This window comes from Panthera pardus, unplaced genomic scaffold, assembly GCF_024362965.1.
Source record: "Panthera pardus isolate Hobbes unplaced genomic scaffold, ASM2436296v1 HiC_scaffold_15, whole genome shotgun sequence".
In the NCBI taxonomy this organism is placed as follows: domain Eukaryota; kingdom Metazoa; phylum Chordata; class Mammalia; order Carnivora; family Felidae; genus Panthera; species Panthera pardus.
In genome coordinates, this window is record NW_026526710.1 from 63,036,453 (window position 1) to 63,053,673 (window position 17,221).

General features: G+C 56.1%; 1 protein-coding gene across 9 annotated transcripts in view; it reads left to right on the plus strand.

The window, feature by feature from the left end:
• Positions 1–17,221, plus strand: part of CTIF (cap binding complex dependent translation initiation factor) — a 293,053-nt gene that overhangs the window by 201,599 nt on the left and 74,233 nt on the right. For 7 of the 9 annotated variants that reach the window (XM_053902678.1, XM_019464103.2, XM_019464110.2 and 4 more), the window contains 2 exons: positions 337–829; positions 3,423–3,722. In XM_053902678.1, coding sequence (XP_053758653.1) covers positions 337–829; positions 3,423–3,722 — 793 coding nt within the window. The remainder of the gene's footprint in view (positions 1–336; positions 830–3,422; positions 3,723–17,221) is intronic. The other 2 variants (XM_019464106.2, XM_019464108.2) reach the window with 1 other exon arrangement.

Here is a 17,221-nt window from a genome sequence, read left to right on the forward strand (position 1 = left end):
GGTCAGAGTCAGGAGGATTCACGATCTGCTCTGACGCATCGTGTGACTTTGGCTCCCCACGCGTGTGCTGATGTGTATTCTAATAAGGGCAGAAAATACGACTCGAACTCAGGGACTGACTTGACTCCTCTGTAATCGCAGGCCCCCCCGTCTGTCTCGTGCTGTGCTGTGTCCACAGGCCCTGCCGCGGAGTCGGGCACAGAGGAGGTGTCCAGTAAGGGGGTAGACAGAACGAATACATGAACAGCTCCATGAACTGCTCGCCCAGCGTTTGGACACAGGGACCCTGAACAATCCTCCCAGTGACCCTCTCTGTCTTTCCTCTTCGGTTTGCAGACGGCAGCAGAGGCCTCCGGGAGGGAACAAGCCCCAACAGCATGGTGACCACCAGCCGGTCAGTGCCAAACACAACAGGGACCACCAGAAATCCTACCAGGGGGGCTCGGTGCCTCACCCCTCAGGGAGGCCCACTCATCACGGCTACAGCCAGAACCGGCGCTGGCACCACAGCAACATGAAGCACCCGCCAGGCGACAAGGGGGAGGCAGGCGCCCACCGCAATGCCAAAGAGACCGTGACCGTGGAGAGCCCCAAACTTGAGGATGCCCTGGGGGACACCGGGCACGGCGGCCTCGAGCCCCCCCGCAGCCCTGATGCCCCAGCCTCAGTGGCTTCCGAGAGGCTGCCCCCACTGCAGCCGGGGGGTCCAGAGGCCGAGACAAAGCGTAAAGACAGTATTATTCCCGAGCGCATCGGGGAGCGGCCCAAAATTACCCTGCTCCAGTCTTCCAAAGACAGGCTGCGGCGAAGGCTGAAAGAAAAGGTACCGGTAAATGAATTTTCGTTGTTCTCTTGTACCAGGGAAGACATCGTGAGGTAGGCACTTTGGTAGGCGGGCTCGGGTTTGAGGCGGCCACCACTGCCTCGGGGACTGCTGGCCACCGGAGGACTGGCCCGTACGTGAACCCCCTCCGGCACATTCTGGCTCCTCACCTTCTGGTCCCCCAAGAGGCCGAGGTGGGCATTGGGCACCAGCCCGCAGCCTGGGAGGGAAGGGGAGGAAGAAGCATGTACCTGAGGGGGATGGGAAGCGTGCAGGGAAGGCTTGGTTCTTCCCTCCAGCATTTTCTGGGATCCAACACTGCCCTGACAGTGCTAAAGGGCATTTGGGAAAGACTGGGAGCTTGTACGATAAGGACGGATGCTTCCCCCCAAGGTAAGCGCCAGCCAGCTGTGGTCCCCGCCAGGGTCGAGAGCAAAGGTGAGTTGGGCAGAGTGCGAGCGGGTCTCGATTTTGCCATTCTCCTCCTTGATCCGCCAGCGGCCCAGGAGGCGTCTAAGGGACAAAACTGAAGGAGGCCCTCAACCCCAGCCTCATACGGGTGCCGACTCTGCTCCGACACCAGCCCTGAGAGGAAGGGCCTTCATAACTGTTGCCCCCACCCCCACCAGCCTCTCTTTCTTCACTGTATCCTGACCGTGGCCCCCAGAGCCTGGTTCGCTGATTCAAGGGGACGTGTCCCTGAGCCTCTAGCAAAGGGATAAGGCTATGTCAACGGCAGCATCATGTCCACTGTGCTCACCCTGGCCCCCCTTCCCTGCCAGGGATGCAGGAAAGGTCACCTTGGAGAGGAACTGCTCCTGAGAAAGGCCGGCTGGCCCCCAGCCCTCCCCACAGAGTCCTCATTGTGGGGCTTCTGTGGAGCTCGAAGCTCTGGGCTTCTCTCTGGCCTCTCACCGCTGCTTTCTTTCCTCCCCCTTTTGCCTGAAAGGCCAAGCCCAGGTCCACACTCGGGCAGGACAAGGCAGGTCAGACCCCTTCCCCAGCCAATGCCTGAAGCTGCACCTGCGTCCTTCACAGCCCTGAGCTCCCGCCCTGCTGCCCCCGGTGGGGGAAGCAGCTGTGAGGTCCAGAGGGAGAGCCTCCCTCATTTCCTTCCTTCTCAAAGGTGGGAGCCTGGAGACCAGGCCGGTGGCATGTAGTGACCAGCGTGGTGACAGTGCATAGGGTCCTCCTAAAGACCCGCTGAGACACATTCCTCAAAGCCTGGCCACAGAGAGGGGATTACTCACTAAATTCCCTCCAGTCCTACTAAATGTAGCTGGTGCTTTAGGGTCCAGCAAACCACCTACTGCTCCTCACTCTGCATTTGACTGGCTGGGTGACCTTGGACAAGTTCCCTAACCTCTCTGAGCCCCAGTTGACTCATCTGTAAAATGAGAGCGATACCGCACGCCTTGCAGACAGGCTATGGAGATTAAGTGCCATGGCATGCGTAAAGACCTCCTGGGTGGTTCTTATTTTATATACTGCCCGGGGGCCCAGATGGTGGGGCAGTGGGTGGATAAGGAAGGGATTAGAACGGGTAAGATAGGTCCATAGCACCCATACACGGGTTTCGAGCACTCCCCTTAGGTGAGGCCTCCCGGATTCCCAGAGCAGCAGGACATTGGCTAAGGCCATAAGTAGGGCTCAGGGGAAGCTCGACATCATCCAGCCGCCGCATCTTCCCAGGAAGTAGACCGAGGCCCAGAGAGTGAAACCACTGCCCACAGCCGTACAGCTAGAGGCAGAAAGCAGGTTCGAGAACTCTGGTCTGTGCCTCCCGGCCTAGAGCTCTCCTTGTTGGGAATAGGAGGGCAAGCGTGGGACCCCACTTTCTGTCCCTGACGCTGCCCTTCTTCCCTGATCTCCTATCCCAGTAGGTAGGGCAGTCACATTCTTGACCACCCATCCATTATATTTGAGTAAATACTTTTGAGACTATCAGATCTGTCCAGGCTTGGTCTACATGCAGTGAACCTTCTTAAAGGTGTAGAGTTAGCTGCTGTCTGAAATTTCCTTCTTAGAAGTGCCCATCCATTTAGTGGCACACTGGAGGGCTCCCCGGGGTATAGCGTTTGTTACAGAAGGCCAGCACAGTCTCCACAGGACATAAAACCAGGGCCGTGTTTATCCAGATCTGGGAGCCTGGAAAGCAAGGTGGCCATTCCGTGGGCACCTTTTACCAATATAGCAGGCATTTTGAATACTTTCCTCCTTCCTGCCCTCGTTTTCTCTTTGACCCAGTTTTTTGTTTTGTTACCTTATTTCATCTTTTACAAGCCCCATCGGGTCATTCCTAGCTTGAGACCTTCGATGGGCACGTACACAAACAGAACCGATATATGTGGGAATCCTGGGCAAGAGCTAGAACTTGCAAGAAAGATCAGCCCCTAAGAGCCAAGAAAAAGGTCAGCAGAGGGCCTTGGTGGTTGGGGGTCCTAGGTGGAGGTCAGCATTCCCAGAGGGACCAGACCTCAGGTTCATGAAGGTAGGGCTGGGTCCTTGCTGGGGGCAGCAGGCCTCCCTCCACTGGCCACCCCCAGTGGTATCCTCGGCTCCACTCAGGCACGACTCAGTTTGTCTCCCACGCCCCCAGGACGAAGTGGCCGTGGAGACCACCAACCCTCAGCAGAACAAGATGGACAAGTTGATTGAGATCCTCAACAGCATGCGGAACAACAGCAGTGACGTGGATGCCAAGCTCACCACCTTCATGGAGGAGGCCCAGAACTCGACCAACTCCGAGGAGATGCTGGGAGAGATCGTCCGGACCATCTACCAGAAGGCCGTGTCCGACCGCAGCTTCGCCTTTACGGCCGCAAAGCTCTGCGACAAGATGGCACTCTTCATGGTGGAGGGGACCAAGTTCCGGAGCCTGCTCCTCAACATGCTTCAGGTAACCGGACACCGACAGCTGAGCCTCCCCTCCCCCGCCCCGCCGCGCCCGCCAGTGGGTTATTACTAGAGAGAAGGCTGCAGATTCTGACCACAGTTGAACTTTTCCCAAGTTCCACCCTTGCCCGATTAATTATAGAAAATAAAAAGGCACTTGAGGGGCACGGGATGAGTGGCCAGATTTGCGTGTGTTTGTGTGAGTGATCCATGGTTACAATGGGCCAATATAATTTTATAGGTGTTTCGTGTTTAACCAGCCTTTCCCTCTTTCTATTTCCACGATAAGAGAGTTGATGCTTGCTCTTCACCAGTCTCTGTGCTTTGACCTCTCTGCGTCCGAGCAGACGTGAACCGGGTGTAGACTTCACCTTTCCTCCTCCCGCCCCGGACCACCACCCCCAGGCCCTGGAGGTGGTGTGGCTGGAGCTGAGCAGAAGGTGCAAAGGCTTTGAGCAGGAAAGGTGTGATCTTCTTGCCGATACACTGGGCTTCCTGAAACCACTCTTAGGGCAAAGGGGAAGTGTGGCGACCTAAGACTCTCTTGTTCCTCGGTGCCTTCCCGCTCAAAATCCCTCCTCCCCCCCTTTTCACTTCTTCCTCCATGGGTTCCCCGCATCCAGTGCTGGTTTCGTGACCGCGAGCGTGTAGTGTCGGTATGGGTGTGGGTGCGCAGACTAAGGCCAGCGCCGTTCCGTCCCACGAGCCAGAGGCCGATCCCTGCCCTTCTGTCACGGGTGGTAGCCGGTAAACTGGTGGCATCAGAGGAGAGGTAGCTGGTGGCCCGGCATGGCCACCATGGCTGGGGCCTCTTGGCTGGAGAAAAGTCTTCTGTAGTGTGACTTTGTACCTTAGGCTAGTTGAGATGTGAATTGAGTTTCCAGCCCAGGTGAGGTGAGACTAGAGCCTGGCGGTTCGGAAAGCAGGGGTGCAGAGCGGGCAGAGACCACCTGCGGGTCTGTCTGAACAAGGGCGACCGTGTGACAAGTCATCCAAACTGCAACCGTCCTGAGAGTCGCGAGGGCTCCGTTTGTAATTACGCCCAGACACCAGGCGTAAACCAAGGCATGTGGTTGCCTTGGTCTTAACCACCTGGTTCGAAGTCTAAGGTCTCTTCCTAAAAAACAGGGAGGAGGGAGCCCCCGCCCCCCCACATGCTGCCCACATGGCTCCATCCCCGCCCTCCTCCCCTCTTCCTGGGGAGAGCCTGCTCACTGCAACCCGAGCCCTCGCTGGCCAGCCTGGCCTGCTTCTTTCCAGCTCCGGGCCCCGATCAGGTTCCCATTCCTGGATCGCCCACACTCCCCTGGTGACGAATTCCCGCATTACCTGAGGGATTTGCACATCGGGCATGTTCCTCACGGGCCGGAATGTCCTGGGAGAGTGTGGAGGGTGACGGCCGGGAGCGGCCTGCCTGCCACGTCCTGCCAAGCATGGGGGAGTCAGGGCCGGGATCGGCCATTCGCCTTGGATTTAGATCTTTTTCCGAGAAGGGCCAGGATAGGACAAGACTTCTAGACAACGGCTGCCAGCTCCAAGTAACCCAGCCAGAACCAGTGGCGGACAGACATACAGGGCGTGAGGACGAGACGCACCCAGCTGGGAAGGGCAGCTGGCCGCAGGGGCCGCCCAGGATCCTGCCCGGGTCAGGCATTTCTTCCAATGACCTGTGGTTAGAGCAGCCTTGCCCACGGTGACCGGCAGGGCATCAATCCTGGGAAATGCTCAACCACAGAAGGGGCTCCGTGGCGCGCCCGCCTCTCCGTCAGCCACAAAGTGGGCTGGCTCAGCACAGCAGGAAGGGAACCTGTTTGGCCGCACTGAACTCAACAGAGTCTCCTTTGCATCCCCCAGCTAATAACTTCTTCTGGAATTAGTATGCCGAGAGGCCTGGTTTGGCAAACACGAGCTCAGGGCAAGAACACTAACCTGAAAGCCGGGAAACAGGGCTTTCCGACCTGATTCAGGGGTCATCAGCTGGAACTGGACCTCTGCGGCTCCCGCTGGGACGTGCGTGGCTTGGCTGCTTGATGCCCATCAGGGGACCTTACGGTTTTGTGCTGCCGGCGATGAGGCGGGGGCCTCGAGGAGGGGCACGAGGGGCCCCTCGCAAGCCTCCTCCTCCCTCACTTTCCCTGGGCCCTTCCACTGCAGGAAACAGTCCCGGGTGCCCCTGGTCCTCAGAAACCTGCCCACCCCCTAGTGTGCCTCAAGGACAGGTACGTCATGTGCTTTGGGAGACGGCCCTACTGATGCCATCTTGTCCCTGGAACAGAGGAGGGCTCTCAGCCCCACATCTGCCACTTGCCTGGGTAGAGCACTTGTGGATTAGGTATTTAGAAACCTAAATGTCCCCCGTTGGCCCCCACTCACCCCGTCTTCCCCACCCGCAGCCCCAGCTTTTGCGTAAGCTAAGGAGAGAACCCCTCGAAGGGCTTGAGCCAGACGCTCACTTTCAAGGCCCTTCAGGCTCCCATGGAGGGCAGACTGGATGTGCGCGTGTGCGGCTGCCCCGAGCTCCTGACGGATCAACTCCCTGACTGCGAGGCCCAGAGGAAGCCACCTCCCCATGGGTCTGATTGGGCCTCCTCGGGCCCTGCTGCTTCTCCCAGCCGCTGAGGAGGGGACAGATTGAAGTCAGCTTTCCAGGCAGCATGATTGATTCATGGCCATTCATCACCCCAGACTCACAAGGTACAAGAAAAGAGGGAAGTAGGCATGGGTCATCAAACCCCACTTTCCTTCTTAAGGCCCACAGGGGTGTCTTTCTTTACTTGCCTTCATTTTCTGGCAAACCTGATTTGTATCCCCTGGCAGACAGCCCCAGCCCGGCCCCCCAGAGCTCTCCCCTTCCCTCTCTCCCTCTGTGGTTCACTCTCCACTCCCATCCTCTTACAGCTCACCGGGTCTCCAGCCAGCCCCCTTCCGTGGCCTCTGAGATGCCCCCCCGTCCCCGCTGTGGTCAGTTAGGCGGCTTCCTCCACGTCAGAGGCCCGGCTTAGTGATGCTGGCCGCAATGTGCCAAGGGTGTGAAGCGCCCTGTGAACTCAGCTCTCGGCATTGGCTTTGGGTGTGCTCCTTTTTGCTGCCCCAGGTTTCAGCAGCAGGAGCTGGCGGCATAGGGGGAGGGGCAGGCTCTGACGTAGTGGGTGCTGTGGCAGAGGTGAGAGAGCTGCCCCCCAAGCTGGGGTGCAGACCCCATGGAGCGTAACTGGGGCCAGGCGGAGGTCAAAGGACCTTTCACCCTTCCCAGCCAGACTCAGCATCGTCAGCTCCAGGAACCCAGAACACTGCCCTCATGAGCCATGATGATGCCAGGGACCCTAAGGTTTCAGTAGACCCCCTGTCACCAGTCCCACAGCCCAGAAATGGTCCCCAATTTTTACATCAAAACCGAGTCTTTTTGCCTTAAACGTGGTCCTTTTCCTAGTGTTCTTGTAAACAAAATTCTACTTATAATAACAGACATTTCTTAAATGCATCAGATCAGTGCCTCTCATCAGAGCAGCGCTTCTCAAACTTGAACGTGCTTTTGAATCACACGGGATTTCATTTAAATGCAGATTCTGGTTTGGTAGCTCTGAGTGCAGCCCGAGAGTTTGCAGATCCAGCAAGTTCCTGGGTGCTGGTGGCCCAGAGACCTCGCACTCTGAGTAGCAAGGCATTGTATGGGACGCCTGATGGTTTGTCGGTGATGGCTCAGTGTCACAAATAGGCCAACTGAGGCACAGTCTTTTATCGGTGTGATCGTGCAGTGTGGGAATCTGGCCTGGCAATGGTGAGTCTCAGCCATCAGGTTTTCGTTAGGCCAGTGGTTCTCGGCCTAGCTGCCCGTGACAATCGTATGGAGAGGACCTTGTAAGATACACTGTTGCAGGCGTCCTACCCCAGACCGGGCGAATTCCATTCTCCAGGGACAGGCTGGCCTTCCTTTTGAAAGACAACTCCCCCGTGATTCTGCTGTGTAGCTGGCCGAGCACCGCTGTCAGGAAGACACTTCAGAGATGCCCTGACTGTGCCACTGTTGTCACTTACGAACCAGCTGGCCCTGCCTGTCATCCCGTGAGCCAGTCGAGAAATTTGTACCAGGTACTGGACTCTTTGCTGAGTAATGTGGAAAGACGCGGAGCTCGAGCTGGTGGGAGAACACCAAAGCAGGAGACGGGGCAGCTGAGACAGTCCCTTCACCTTGCCTGGCCTCGGGTTCACCTCCGGGCAGTGAGGAAGCTGTTCTGGATGATCCCGGGGGCCCTTTCTTATACTCCTCTCCCCCATTCTGGGGTTCCTCCTGGAGCACCTCCACACTAACCAAGTCATCCCGGTGGGAGCCCAGAGCTGCCTCTCCTCGCCACTGACCCTACTTCTCTCTGTCCTCAGATTGTCTCCCTACGTCCTTTTTCTTTTTCTTGGCCTCCGACGTTTGTCAGGGCAGTGATCGTATGTTCCAGGAGAAGGACCTCACTCTCAGCCCACGTTGTCGGGAGTGGGCCAGAGGCCGGGCCACCCAGTAAAAGCTGGGAAGTCGATTTGTTTCATTGCCCAGCCCGCCTCACTCCCCCTCTCCCACCCAGCCCCCGACTTCGTCTTTGCGGGGTTCCACACCCACTAGAGTGTGTGCGCGGATGCTTTCTGACTTCCGGGAGAATATGGGTTGCCCAGGACCCCTGGGTTATGGAAGTCACCAAAACTCGCCTTGATCGTCACCAGGGAATAGTGGAATGATAATAGGGCGGAGGGGTGGCGGGGGAGGCTCCAGCTTCACCCAGGGAAGAATGAGCATGCCTCTTTTATGGGACCTTTGGAATGAGAGGAATTGGAGGCCTGAGGCCCCTCCACCCGGCACTGCCCTGTCACCACCCCAAGCCTTCCACTTGGGCTCAGGGAGTGCTCCTTCTCCAAGATATGCCTGGGTAGTACAAGTTCAAGCCCTCCTCTGTTGAAATGTGTGTGCCCTGTTTAGCCAAGAGGTGTCTGCATCTGAGCTATGCAGAGCGAAGTATTATTAGAGCAGGCATCAGTGTGTCTGTAATTGACCCCAGCTCTCCCTAGCAACCGTTGCCAACAACACATCTAACAGAAGGATGCGATACCTTTTTTGAAAAAAAAAAAAAAAAAAACAACTCATCCCAACTCAAGTCGTAAACACAGCGGGGCTGTTGTGAAAAAATGCCAACTCCGAATCTGGCATCTGACCAGATTTCAAAATAAATTGCTCTCCACCAGCACCTTCTATAAGATTGTCTTTTAAAAAGCTGGCCTCAAGCTAGAGAGCAGATAAACCCTTGTGTTTCAGGCGAGGTCACCAGTAAGCACTGTGTTTGGAGCTTTTGAAACACGGAAACTCCACTGAGTGGTGCCTGGGGGCTGCACAGGGCTTCTGCGGGGTCTCTGGGAGTGGTTTCAACTGTGGGTTTAGGCCCAGAAGATACACTGAAGACTCTCTGGTCTGGCTGCTCTATCAGTAAGTCAGAACATAATATGCGTCTTCAGGGTGAGTGACACATACACCCTATTCCTGCCCCGTTTCTCTCAAACTCTGCCCCCTGTCTTGGTCCCACATTTGCTGGCTTGGGGCCAGCACTGGCACTGGGCCATCCCTCTAACTCCACTCATCAGAGAGAACCTCCTTCTCTCCTGGTGATCTCAAGGTTTTGGGAAAATGAAACTTGTTCCTCTCCACTTGGAGCCTCAAGTTCCTAACTCCCATCTTTTACAGGGGGGGAGGGAGGAGAGGAGCTAACACTGATTCTTGGGGTTGTAACCAGTTCTAAATGAAAGCTGCTCAAGAGCAGAAGTCCTGGCTGAGTTAGCATTGGTCCCCAGCTCCTGGCATCATGACTTGGACGTAGTAGGTGCTCGGGAAATGCTCGTAGGGGAAAGACGGAGCCCTCAGTATTAGGCCCCAGTGCTCCCTGGCGTATGATGAGCTTCTCCACTCCTGAGCACCTTGTGAGTGAATGCCAAGACTCTTTCCGAGCCGGGTTCCGGGGCCGGAATCTTTTCCCATGTTCACAGATGAGAAAAGTGTCTCAGGAAAGCTACGAGCTTTACCCAAAGTCATAGGGCTGAATGAGAGCCATCAGCCCGGCACCCTGGCTCCCATGCCACTGCCCAGATAAGGTGTAAGGGCCAGAAAGTTGGGAAAGTCAGGAATCTGTCTCATGAAGCTATCCGTGGGGATTCCAAAATCCACCCTTCTGGAATAATCCCACTGCCTTTCCAGCAGTCTCTGAGTCTGAGCTTTCTGGGCCACTGGAGGGCTGGGGGTGTCTGAGGAAACACCTTTACATCGCCATTTGCTTTATCCAAATGAACCACACAGCTGCTATTCCTGAGGTGAGACCCGGTTCTCCCCCTTGAACCCTCTCTCTCTGCTTAGACCTCCCTTACTTCTGCATGCCCACCGCTGAGCCGACGTGCACTCCAGGCATGTAAACTAATTTTACTGTTGGCCCAAGCCAGGCATACCCAGGGATAGAAGCACATTGTTCTGTGCATTCCAGAGCTTGAGCAAAGCCCTGGGCTGTACCCACCCCGAGTTCCCCTCCACTGGTTGCTAGAAATCAAGAGGGGATCAAGCAAAGGGCTCACAGGCAAACTCAGGCAGCTTTCCCTGTGGGCAGATTGTGGATGGTGTTTGCAAAGACCCACAAAAGGTCTTTTTCTCTTAAAAAAAAAAAAAAATGTCGCCCCACCTGCTGGCTGGTGTCAGCACCCTGAGTCATTCTGCCCATGCCGAAGTCCTTGCCCTGTGAGGGCCATGCGGAGTCGGCACATGCATTCCCCCCAAATGGTGGGCACCAGGCAAGCCTGCCTCGCGTGTCACGGGAGACCCCAGGACCTTGACCTTCTTCAAAGGAGGCTGCAGCAGGCACAGCTACCCCACCAGGGAGAGCCGGTGCTTGGCTGATACCAAAGGTCCAGTCCACCCTACCAGAAGCAGAGAGACCTACTTGTTGCCCACGCTTGCTCTGGAATGAGCAGATCGTACCTTCTTTCTGGCAGCCCTCATCTCTTCCTCTCAACAAACACGTAATGAAGCCTTTGCTGGCTACCTTCCACAATGGCAGAGCCCGTATATGGGTCATCTCTCCTAACCTGCCCACCCCTCTGGTCCTCTTCTCCCACTTGGTGCAGGTGAGGGTAGCGTCCAAAGCCTGAGTGTCTTTTTTGAGGCTCCAGCTGCCTCTGACTGTTCAACATGGTGTGGGGTAGAGGGGAAGCAGGAGGTGGCTTCCAAAAGTGCTGAATCTAAGGCCCCCTCTAGAACTTTGGAATACTGAGTGGGACAGAAGCCACCTGTAATTTGGACAGGAAAAAAAAAAAAAAAAGCAGTTTGAGTTTTTAATTGGAAAATAAGCAGAGAGAAGAAAGTGATCATTGACCCTCAGTAAGTCCCAGAAGGAGCCCAGAACAGCGGCTTGCCCATTACGGTTTTCTTGTTGGAGGCTGTGTCCCCTGGTGCCTTGGGAGCAAAGACTGTGTCCTTGTCATCCTTGTGTCCCCCCCCCCACACACACTACCGTGCCGTCCCATAGCAGGTACTCAGCAAGCATCAGATGGTTGGTTCAGGAGTTCAGCCTAGCGGGGACAAAGGAACATTGGTGGCAACACAAGGGAACAGTTCAGTGTCCTGCTCCCGCCCATCTCTGGGCCAGGGGAACTTTACCCGAGTCAGGGATTATTTCACCATCACCTGTGTTTCTTGCCAGGCCATGTCCTCCTCCCTGCACAGCCTCACCCCCACCCCCGGCTTCATTTTCCCTGCTAAATCCCCTCATAGAACTTGGCTGGGCGCTTCCCCGTCTGAGGCTGCCATGCCGAGGCAGGCCCTGCCGATAAGTGGGTTATCGGAGAAGGCCAGCTCGGGTGTCCTGGGCCCCAGAGGGTCACCCCTGGCTGGCTGGCGGCTCACCCCCAGCACCTCCTCCTTCCCCCTTCCCAGAGCCAGGCCAGCAGGAGACAGCAGATCCTCCCCGCAGCTCAGCGAGCGCCCGGCCCCCAGCCGCCGCTGGGAATCTGAGCTATGCTAAGCCGCTCCAGATCACGGCATCGCTGCCCTGCCCAGGCACGGCCGGCCCAGACAGGGCGCCTCTACCTGCCGTGGCCGCCTCTGGAAAGCTGGCACTGCCTGGGCCGATGGAAAAAATCTCCCTGCAGGTTATGTAACTGCTCACCACCCTGTCCCTGGCTCAGGGAGGCTCCCCAGCCACCACCAAGGAAGAGGGGCCCTCCCCAAGGCAGGGAGGGGATGGCGGCCGAAGGTCATTCTTTCAAAGAGAAGTAAATAGTCTTGAGGGATTGTCTAAGCTCCTCCTCAAGGAGTCCCCAGGACTGCTGTTCCCTATGGCTTGCAGCGCTCAAAGGCCCACCCCAGCCGCATGGCCTAGCAGGGCGAGGAAGGCTTGCCAAGGGAGCTGGGCTCCGCAGGAGGGGCTGAGAAGCAGAGAGGGAAGGAGGGTTTTATGGTTGGCTTGTTTGGTTTGGATTGGTTGGTTGTTTTGTTTTTTTTTTTTTTCATTTGGCCTTGTTTTCTTGTGATAAAGTATGTGCAACATAAAATGCACCATTTGGGCCATGTTTTAAGTGCACAACTGAGTGGCACCAAGCACAGCCAGAAGGTTGCACAGCCACTCCCACCATCCACCCCCAGAACTTCTCATCATCCCAAACAGAAGCCCTGTGGCCACCAGGCAGTAACCCCCCGGCCCCCCAGCCCCCTCACCTTCTATCAACATGGCTTTCGTTGATCCCACAGAAGTGGGATCATAAAATAGCCGTCCTTCTGTGTCTGGCTTATTACACTTAGCAAAACGGTTTCGAGGTTCATCTACGCAGGAGCATGTGTCAGAACTTCCTTCCTTATCCCGGGCGAATAATATTCCATGGGTGTGGTTACACCACGTTCTGTTTATCCGTTTATCTGTTTATCGATGGGCACTGGGGTTGTTTCCTCTTCTGGCTTTTGTGAGTAGCACCATCATGAATGTGTATGTACAAGTGTCTGTTTGGCCCCTTCTTTCAATCTTTTGGAAAATATACCTAGAAGTAGAATTGCTGAATCACGTGGAAATTCTATTTTTAACTTTTTAGGAACTGCCAAACTGTTTTCTGGGAGGTCGTTTTTGATGGGGGAAATATAATGAGTGAAGACCCAAAGAAATGGTGCAGGTGAGGGACAGTGGGGAGACTGGCCTGCAGTCAACGTGTAAGTGGAGAGCTGGAAGAAGTCCATAAGGTGGAACAAAAAGGGTTTGGACTTTATGAAGTAGGACCAGGGAGCCCTTGTTGGTTCTTGAGCTGTAGCATGCCCAGGTTATCTAAAAATCACAGAACAGGGGCACCTGGGTAGCTCAGTCAGTTAAGCGACCAACTCTTGATTTGGGCTCAGGTCTTGTTCTCATGGTTCATGGGTTCGAGTCCCACATCGGGCTCTGTGTTGATAGTGTGGAGCCTGCTTCGGAGTCTCCCTCCCTCTCTCTCTGCCCCTCCCCCGCTCATTCCCCCCCCTCCCCCACTGTCTCTCTCTCTCTCTCTCCCCCACTGTCTCTCTCTCTCTCTCTCTCTCTCAAAAATAAATAAATAAATAAACATGTAAAAAAACTATTTTTTAATCACAGAACAGCATGGACCTGAAGGCAGGACCTATAGAGTACCCACCCAACCCATTCATCCTGTAGATGCGAGACCGGAGGCCCAGGAAGGTTAACAGAAGCCGTGCTTTGGGAAGACGCATGTGATGGGTTGTAGGATGTTACGCTTGGAAATCTCTTACATTAGAGAACCAGGGGTTTTAGGTGGTGGCCACAGTCATCTCTTTGTAAAGAGAGCACATGCAGATTGGAGCCCGCCCCTCAGAGATCTAAGCTGCGGGGGGCAACGCCTGGTTCCCCCACCCTCCCCCCCCACCCCGGAACCCGCTCCCCAGCCCTTGGTGCATGGAACCCTCGCACTCCAGCCACCAACCCCCCCCACAATCCAGAGGCTGGAAGCTGGGGTTGCCTGCCGCGGGGCCAGCGGGCCAGCATGAGAGATGTACCATTCTTCCTCTGCTCTCCATCCTTCTCAAGTGCCAAGAGCTTCAACAGCAAGGAGTCAGTAGAGAATCTTTAAACTGAGGCCCCCATATGAACAGGCTTCCTAGCCAAAGGCACGTGACCTCTGTTCCAGTGGGGGCACGGAGCACATAGCCACCTGCCGAGAGAATGAACAGGACTCTGTCCAGTCTGTCCCGTGCCCTTCCCATGCTGCTCCCGCACATCTCCCCTCCCCACTCCTTCCCCTGTCCCTGCGTGCACAGGCTGTGTTCTGGATGCCTGGTGTGGGTGAGGGTGACTTATCCAGTTAAGAGTTGGGGGCACAGAAAAAGGACGACAGGACAGTGATGTAAACGGCCAGCAAGGGGGTCACACTTGGTTTGAACTCGCTGCTTTCAGGGCAGCTGGCTTGCATCTCCCTAGACAGATAAGAGGTCCCTGTAAGTGGACAGAAGTCTTCCCAGCGCCCCTCCAGATGGCCGCTGAGCAATCACCGGGCATCCCGGGATACAGAGTGCAATGCAAGGAAGCGGGTGGGAGGTTTTCTGTGCCTCCATTGCTTCTGGGCCAAGGGGCATCGTGAGAACAATGCAAAACAATGAGAGGCCCCGTTGCTAGTTTCTTCTAGACTCTTCCCCATTTGGTGCATCTCTGTCCAGAAGACACGGTGACACTCAATCATGAAACAGAGGCTGGATTGTGTGGCCCCTCAAGGTCACCTTCCAGCATAGGAACTCTGGGGGCAGCCTCAGAACCATCAACCCAGGAAGTGCACCCTTCACCCGGGAAGTGAAGCCAAAGTTCAGAATCAGGGCTCCCTGTGCCCTGAGTCTCCATCCCTACGGCCTCATGCCTGGAGTTGGGTCTCCAGGGAGAAACAGTCCCAGCCCCTTCCTGGCCCCACCTCAACCCCAGTTACAGCCAACAGTGCCAGGAAGGGGGTGGGCTGCCCCTTTAGGGGAGCAACTTACACCTTTGGTGTCCTTCCAGATACTAGAACACAGAGGGCAGTCATCTCTGATACGTGGCGACAGACATGCTCGGTCAAGAGCAGTCCCCTCCTGGGGTGGCCACCCAGCCCTGGGGAAGCCCCTTGCCTCCCAGATCAACCTACTGTTGACAGTCCCAACTACAACTAACCAGGTTCCAGAGAGGTTGCGACACCATGTATGTACATATGCCTGGATCATTTGCATCCGGACCGATGAAGCAGAGAGGACCCAAGAGCCCCCACGCCACCGTGTAGTGCCCAGATGGGCCTCTGAACAGGGGTGATACCCAAGTGGGGGTAGCATAGGTGGGATTTGGGGCTGGCTGGACTCCATCGAAAGCTTCTGGATATACCTGTAATCAGAATAAGCCTATTCTTGAGCAGCTGCATATAAATCAGAGCTCCACATGTTGGACTCACACTTGCCACCGACCCCCAGAGACGGTAGTTATTCCATTACTCTGGGTGTTGAAAACGTCTGACGAAAGGAATAGTGTCTCTAATGCAGCATAGAAGCAGAGTCACCTGGAACTCAGCCTGCAGGCCACAGAGACTCCCTCTGGATGACTTCCTGCCTTGTGGCATAAGAAACCATTGATGAAGCCCAGAGTCCAACCCCCACCCGGTCTAACATCTCACCCTGGTTCTGGTACCGCTCAGCTGGCGACTTTGGGCCCATCTCACACGCCAGCCACCCTCCACTTAGTCTTCATTAAATGGGTAATAAAACCTGTGTCCTGCACCTGCTTACCCCACAGACATAATCATGGTTAAAATCTATTGGAACACGGATCATTTTGTCTGTGGCTCTTAAGCCACTTAAGCCTCTTAAGGCTCTTCCTCCAAGAGGAACTTCTGAATTTCATAAAATCATGTTTCTCTTTTTGCATTCTTTTTTCTTTCTGTTATTATTCATCGAGTTTCCTAGGAGAGGCCCCACACAGACCTTCTACAAGCCTAGGGGCCACCGACTCACGCTAGGACTTGGGATTCAGCGATGGCACTGTGGATAACCCAGGGATCCAGCAGCAAGGAAAGCCCTCACGGGGACCCCGGGGCTGGCATTGTGTCCCTGCTGGGTGCCCCATGCTCAGCACTATTAAACCCCAGCAAAGCAGGGGCCACTGGCCTCTACCAGGTATTTAGAAATCTGCTGGAGGGGCAAGGCCAGCTCAACTGGAGAGAAGTTTAGATAAAGTCAGAGGAGGGGGCAAGGCCTTTACGTGCTAGCACCTAGGGAAGACTTCCTGGAGGAGGTGGCATGAAAAAAGAGGCAGGATTTGGAGAGCCCGAGGGAAACGTGGAAGGAGCCAGAGCAAAGGCTTGTAGATGAGAGGAGCCGGGGGGGGGGGGGGGGGGGGGGGGCGGGACATAGTTGTGTGGGATGAGGCGCGTGTTGCCCTGTGAGCCTGGCAAGGGTGTCTGGATAGTGCTGGGGGCTCCCCCAGTGTCAGTAAGCCCCGGTGTGAGGCTGCCCAGCCAGGCCGTGACCCCAGGCCACAGTAACCACACTGGCCCTTTCATTTGCTGGCACTTGCTTTTTGCCATCGCAGGCCAAGACGGTTTTAACCCAGAACTAAAACTTCTCCTTTAAGAGCAACGAGTCCCTGCCAACCTTGGGCCTCAGTCCATCTTGGGCAAGAGGCAGGGAGGACCACTGCCTCTGGGGCCCACGCCAGCCTGCTGGAGGGGGGGGGGGGTGGGCTCCAGACGCCTGGGTGTCACTGAGGCGGATAGTCTGGGGCCTGGCAGTCAGGGGCAGGGTCCCAGGTGCCTACCTCCTGTGGCTCACTCAGCCCCTCTCTGTGGATCGGCTGCCCCCGAGGGCAGCCTGTAGGTGGGTGCCCTCGCACTTATCTACACGCAGACGTGCAGCGCCATGCTATCTTATTGTCCCCTCCTCCTGCAGCAGCCACTTAGCCCACAGGGAGGGAGCAGGCTGTGCGCGAGGCCGCGGGGCCAGGCAGTGTCACAAAGCCTACCCATTCTTATCTCCCCCTCCTCTGCAGGAGCCCCTACTCCTCCTCCCCCAGCACATATTTTCTGGCCTGCCTCAAGGGTTAGGGCAGGAGACAGAAGTCTGAAGCCAGCATCTGGCCTAGCTCCACCCGCTGTGGACCTCGGTGTCCTCATGTGGTCTGGGGGTTGGCTTCCCCGCTGTGCAGCAGGGCTCATGGTTCCTTCTGTCTGGCTCCCTCAGCCCCTCGGGCGCCTTGGGCTTGTGAAGGTTGAGTGGGGGTCCAGGACCGAGGAGAGCCTAGAAAATATTTGGGAGACACCTAGGGGCGGGAAGAAAAGCTGGGGCACTGCTCTGTAGGGGACTTACAGGTGTGGTATAGGAGACACCCCCCTGCCCCCCACCGGCTGCAGCGTGCTCAGCTCTAGCCCCTGCCCTGCATTTCTCTAGCTGGGTGACCTCAGGCCAGTCCTCTCACCCTTCTGGTGGCTTCCTCACCTGTAAAATAAGGGGGTCAG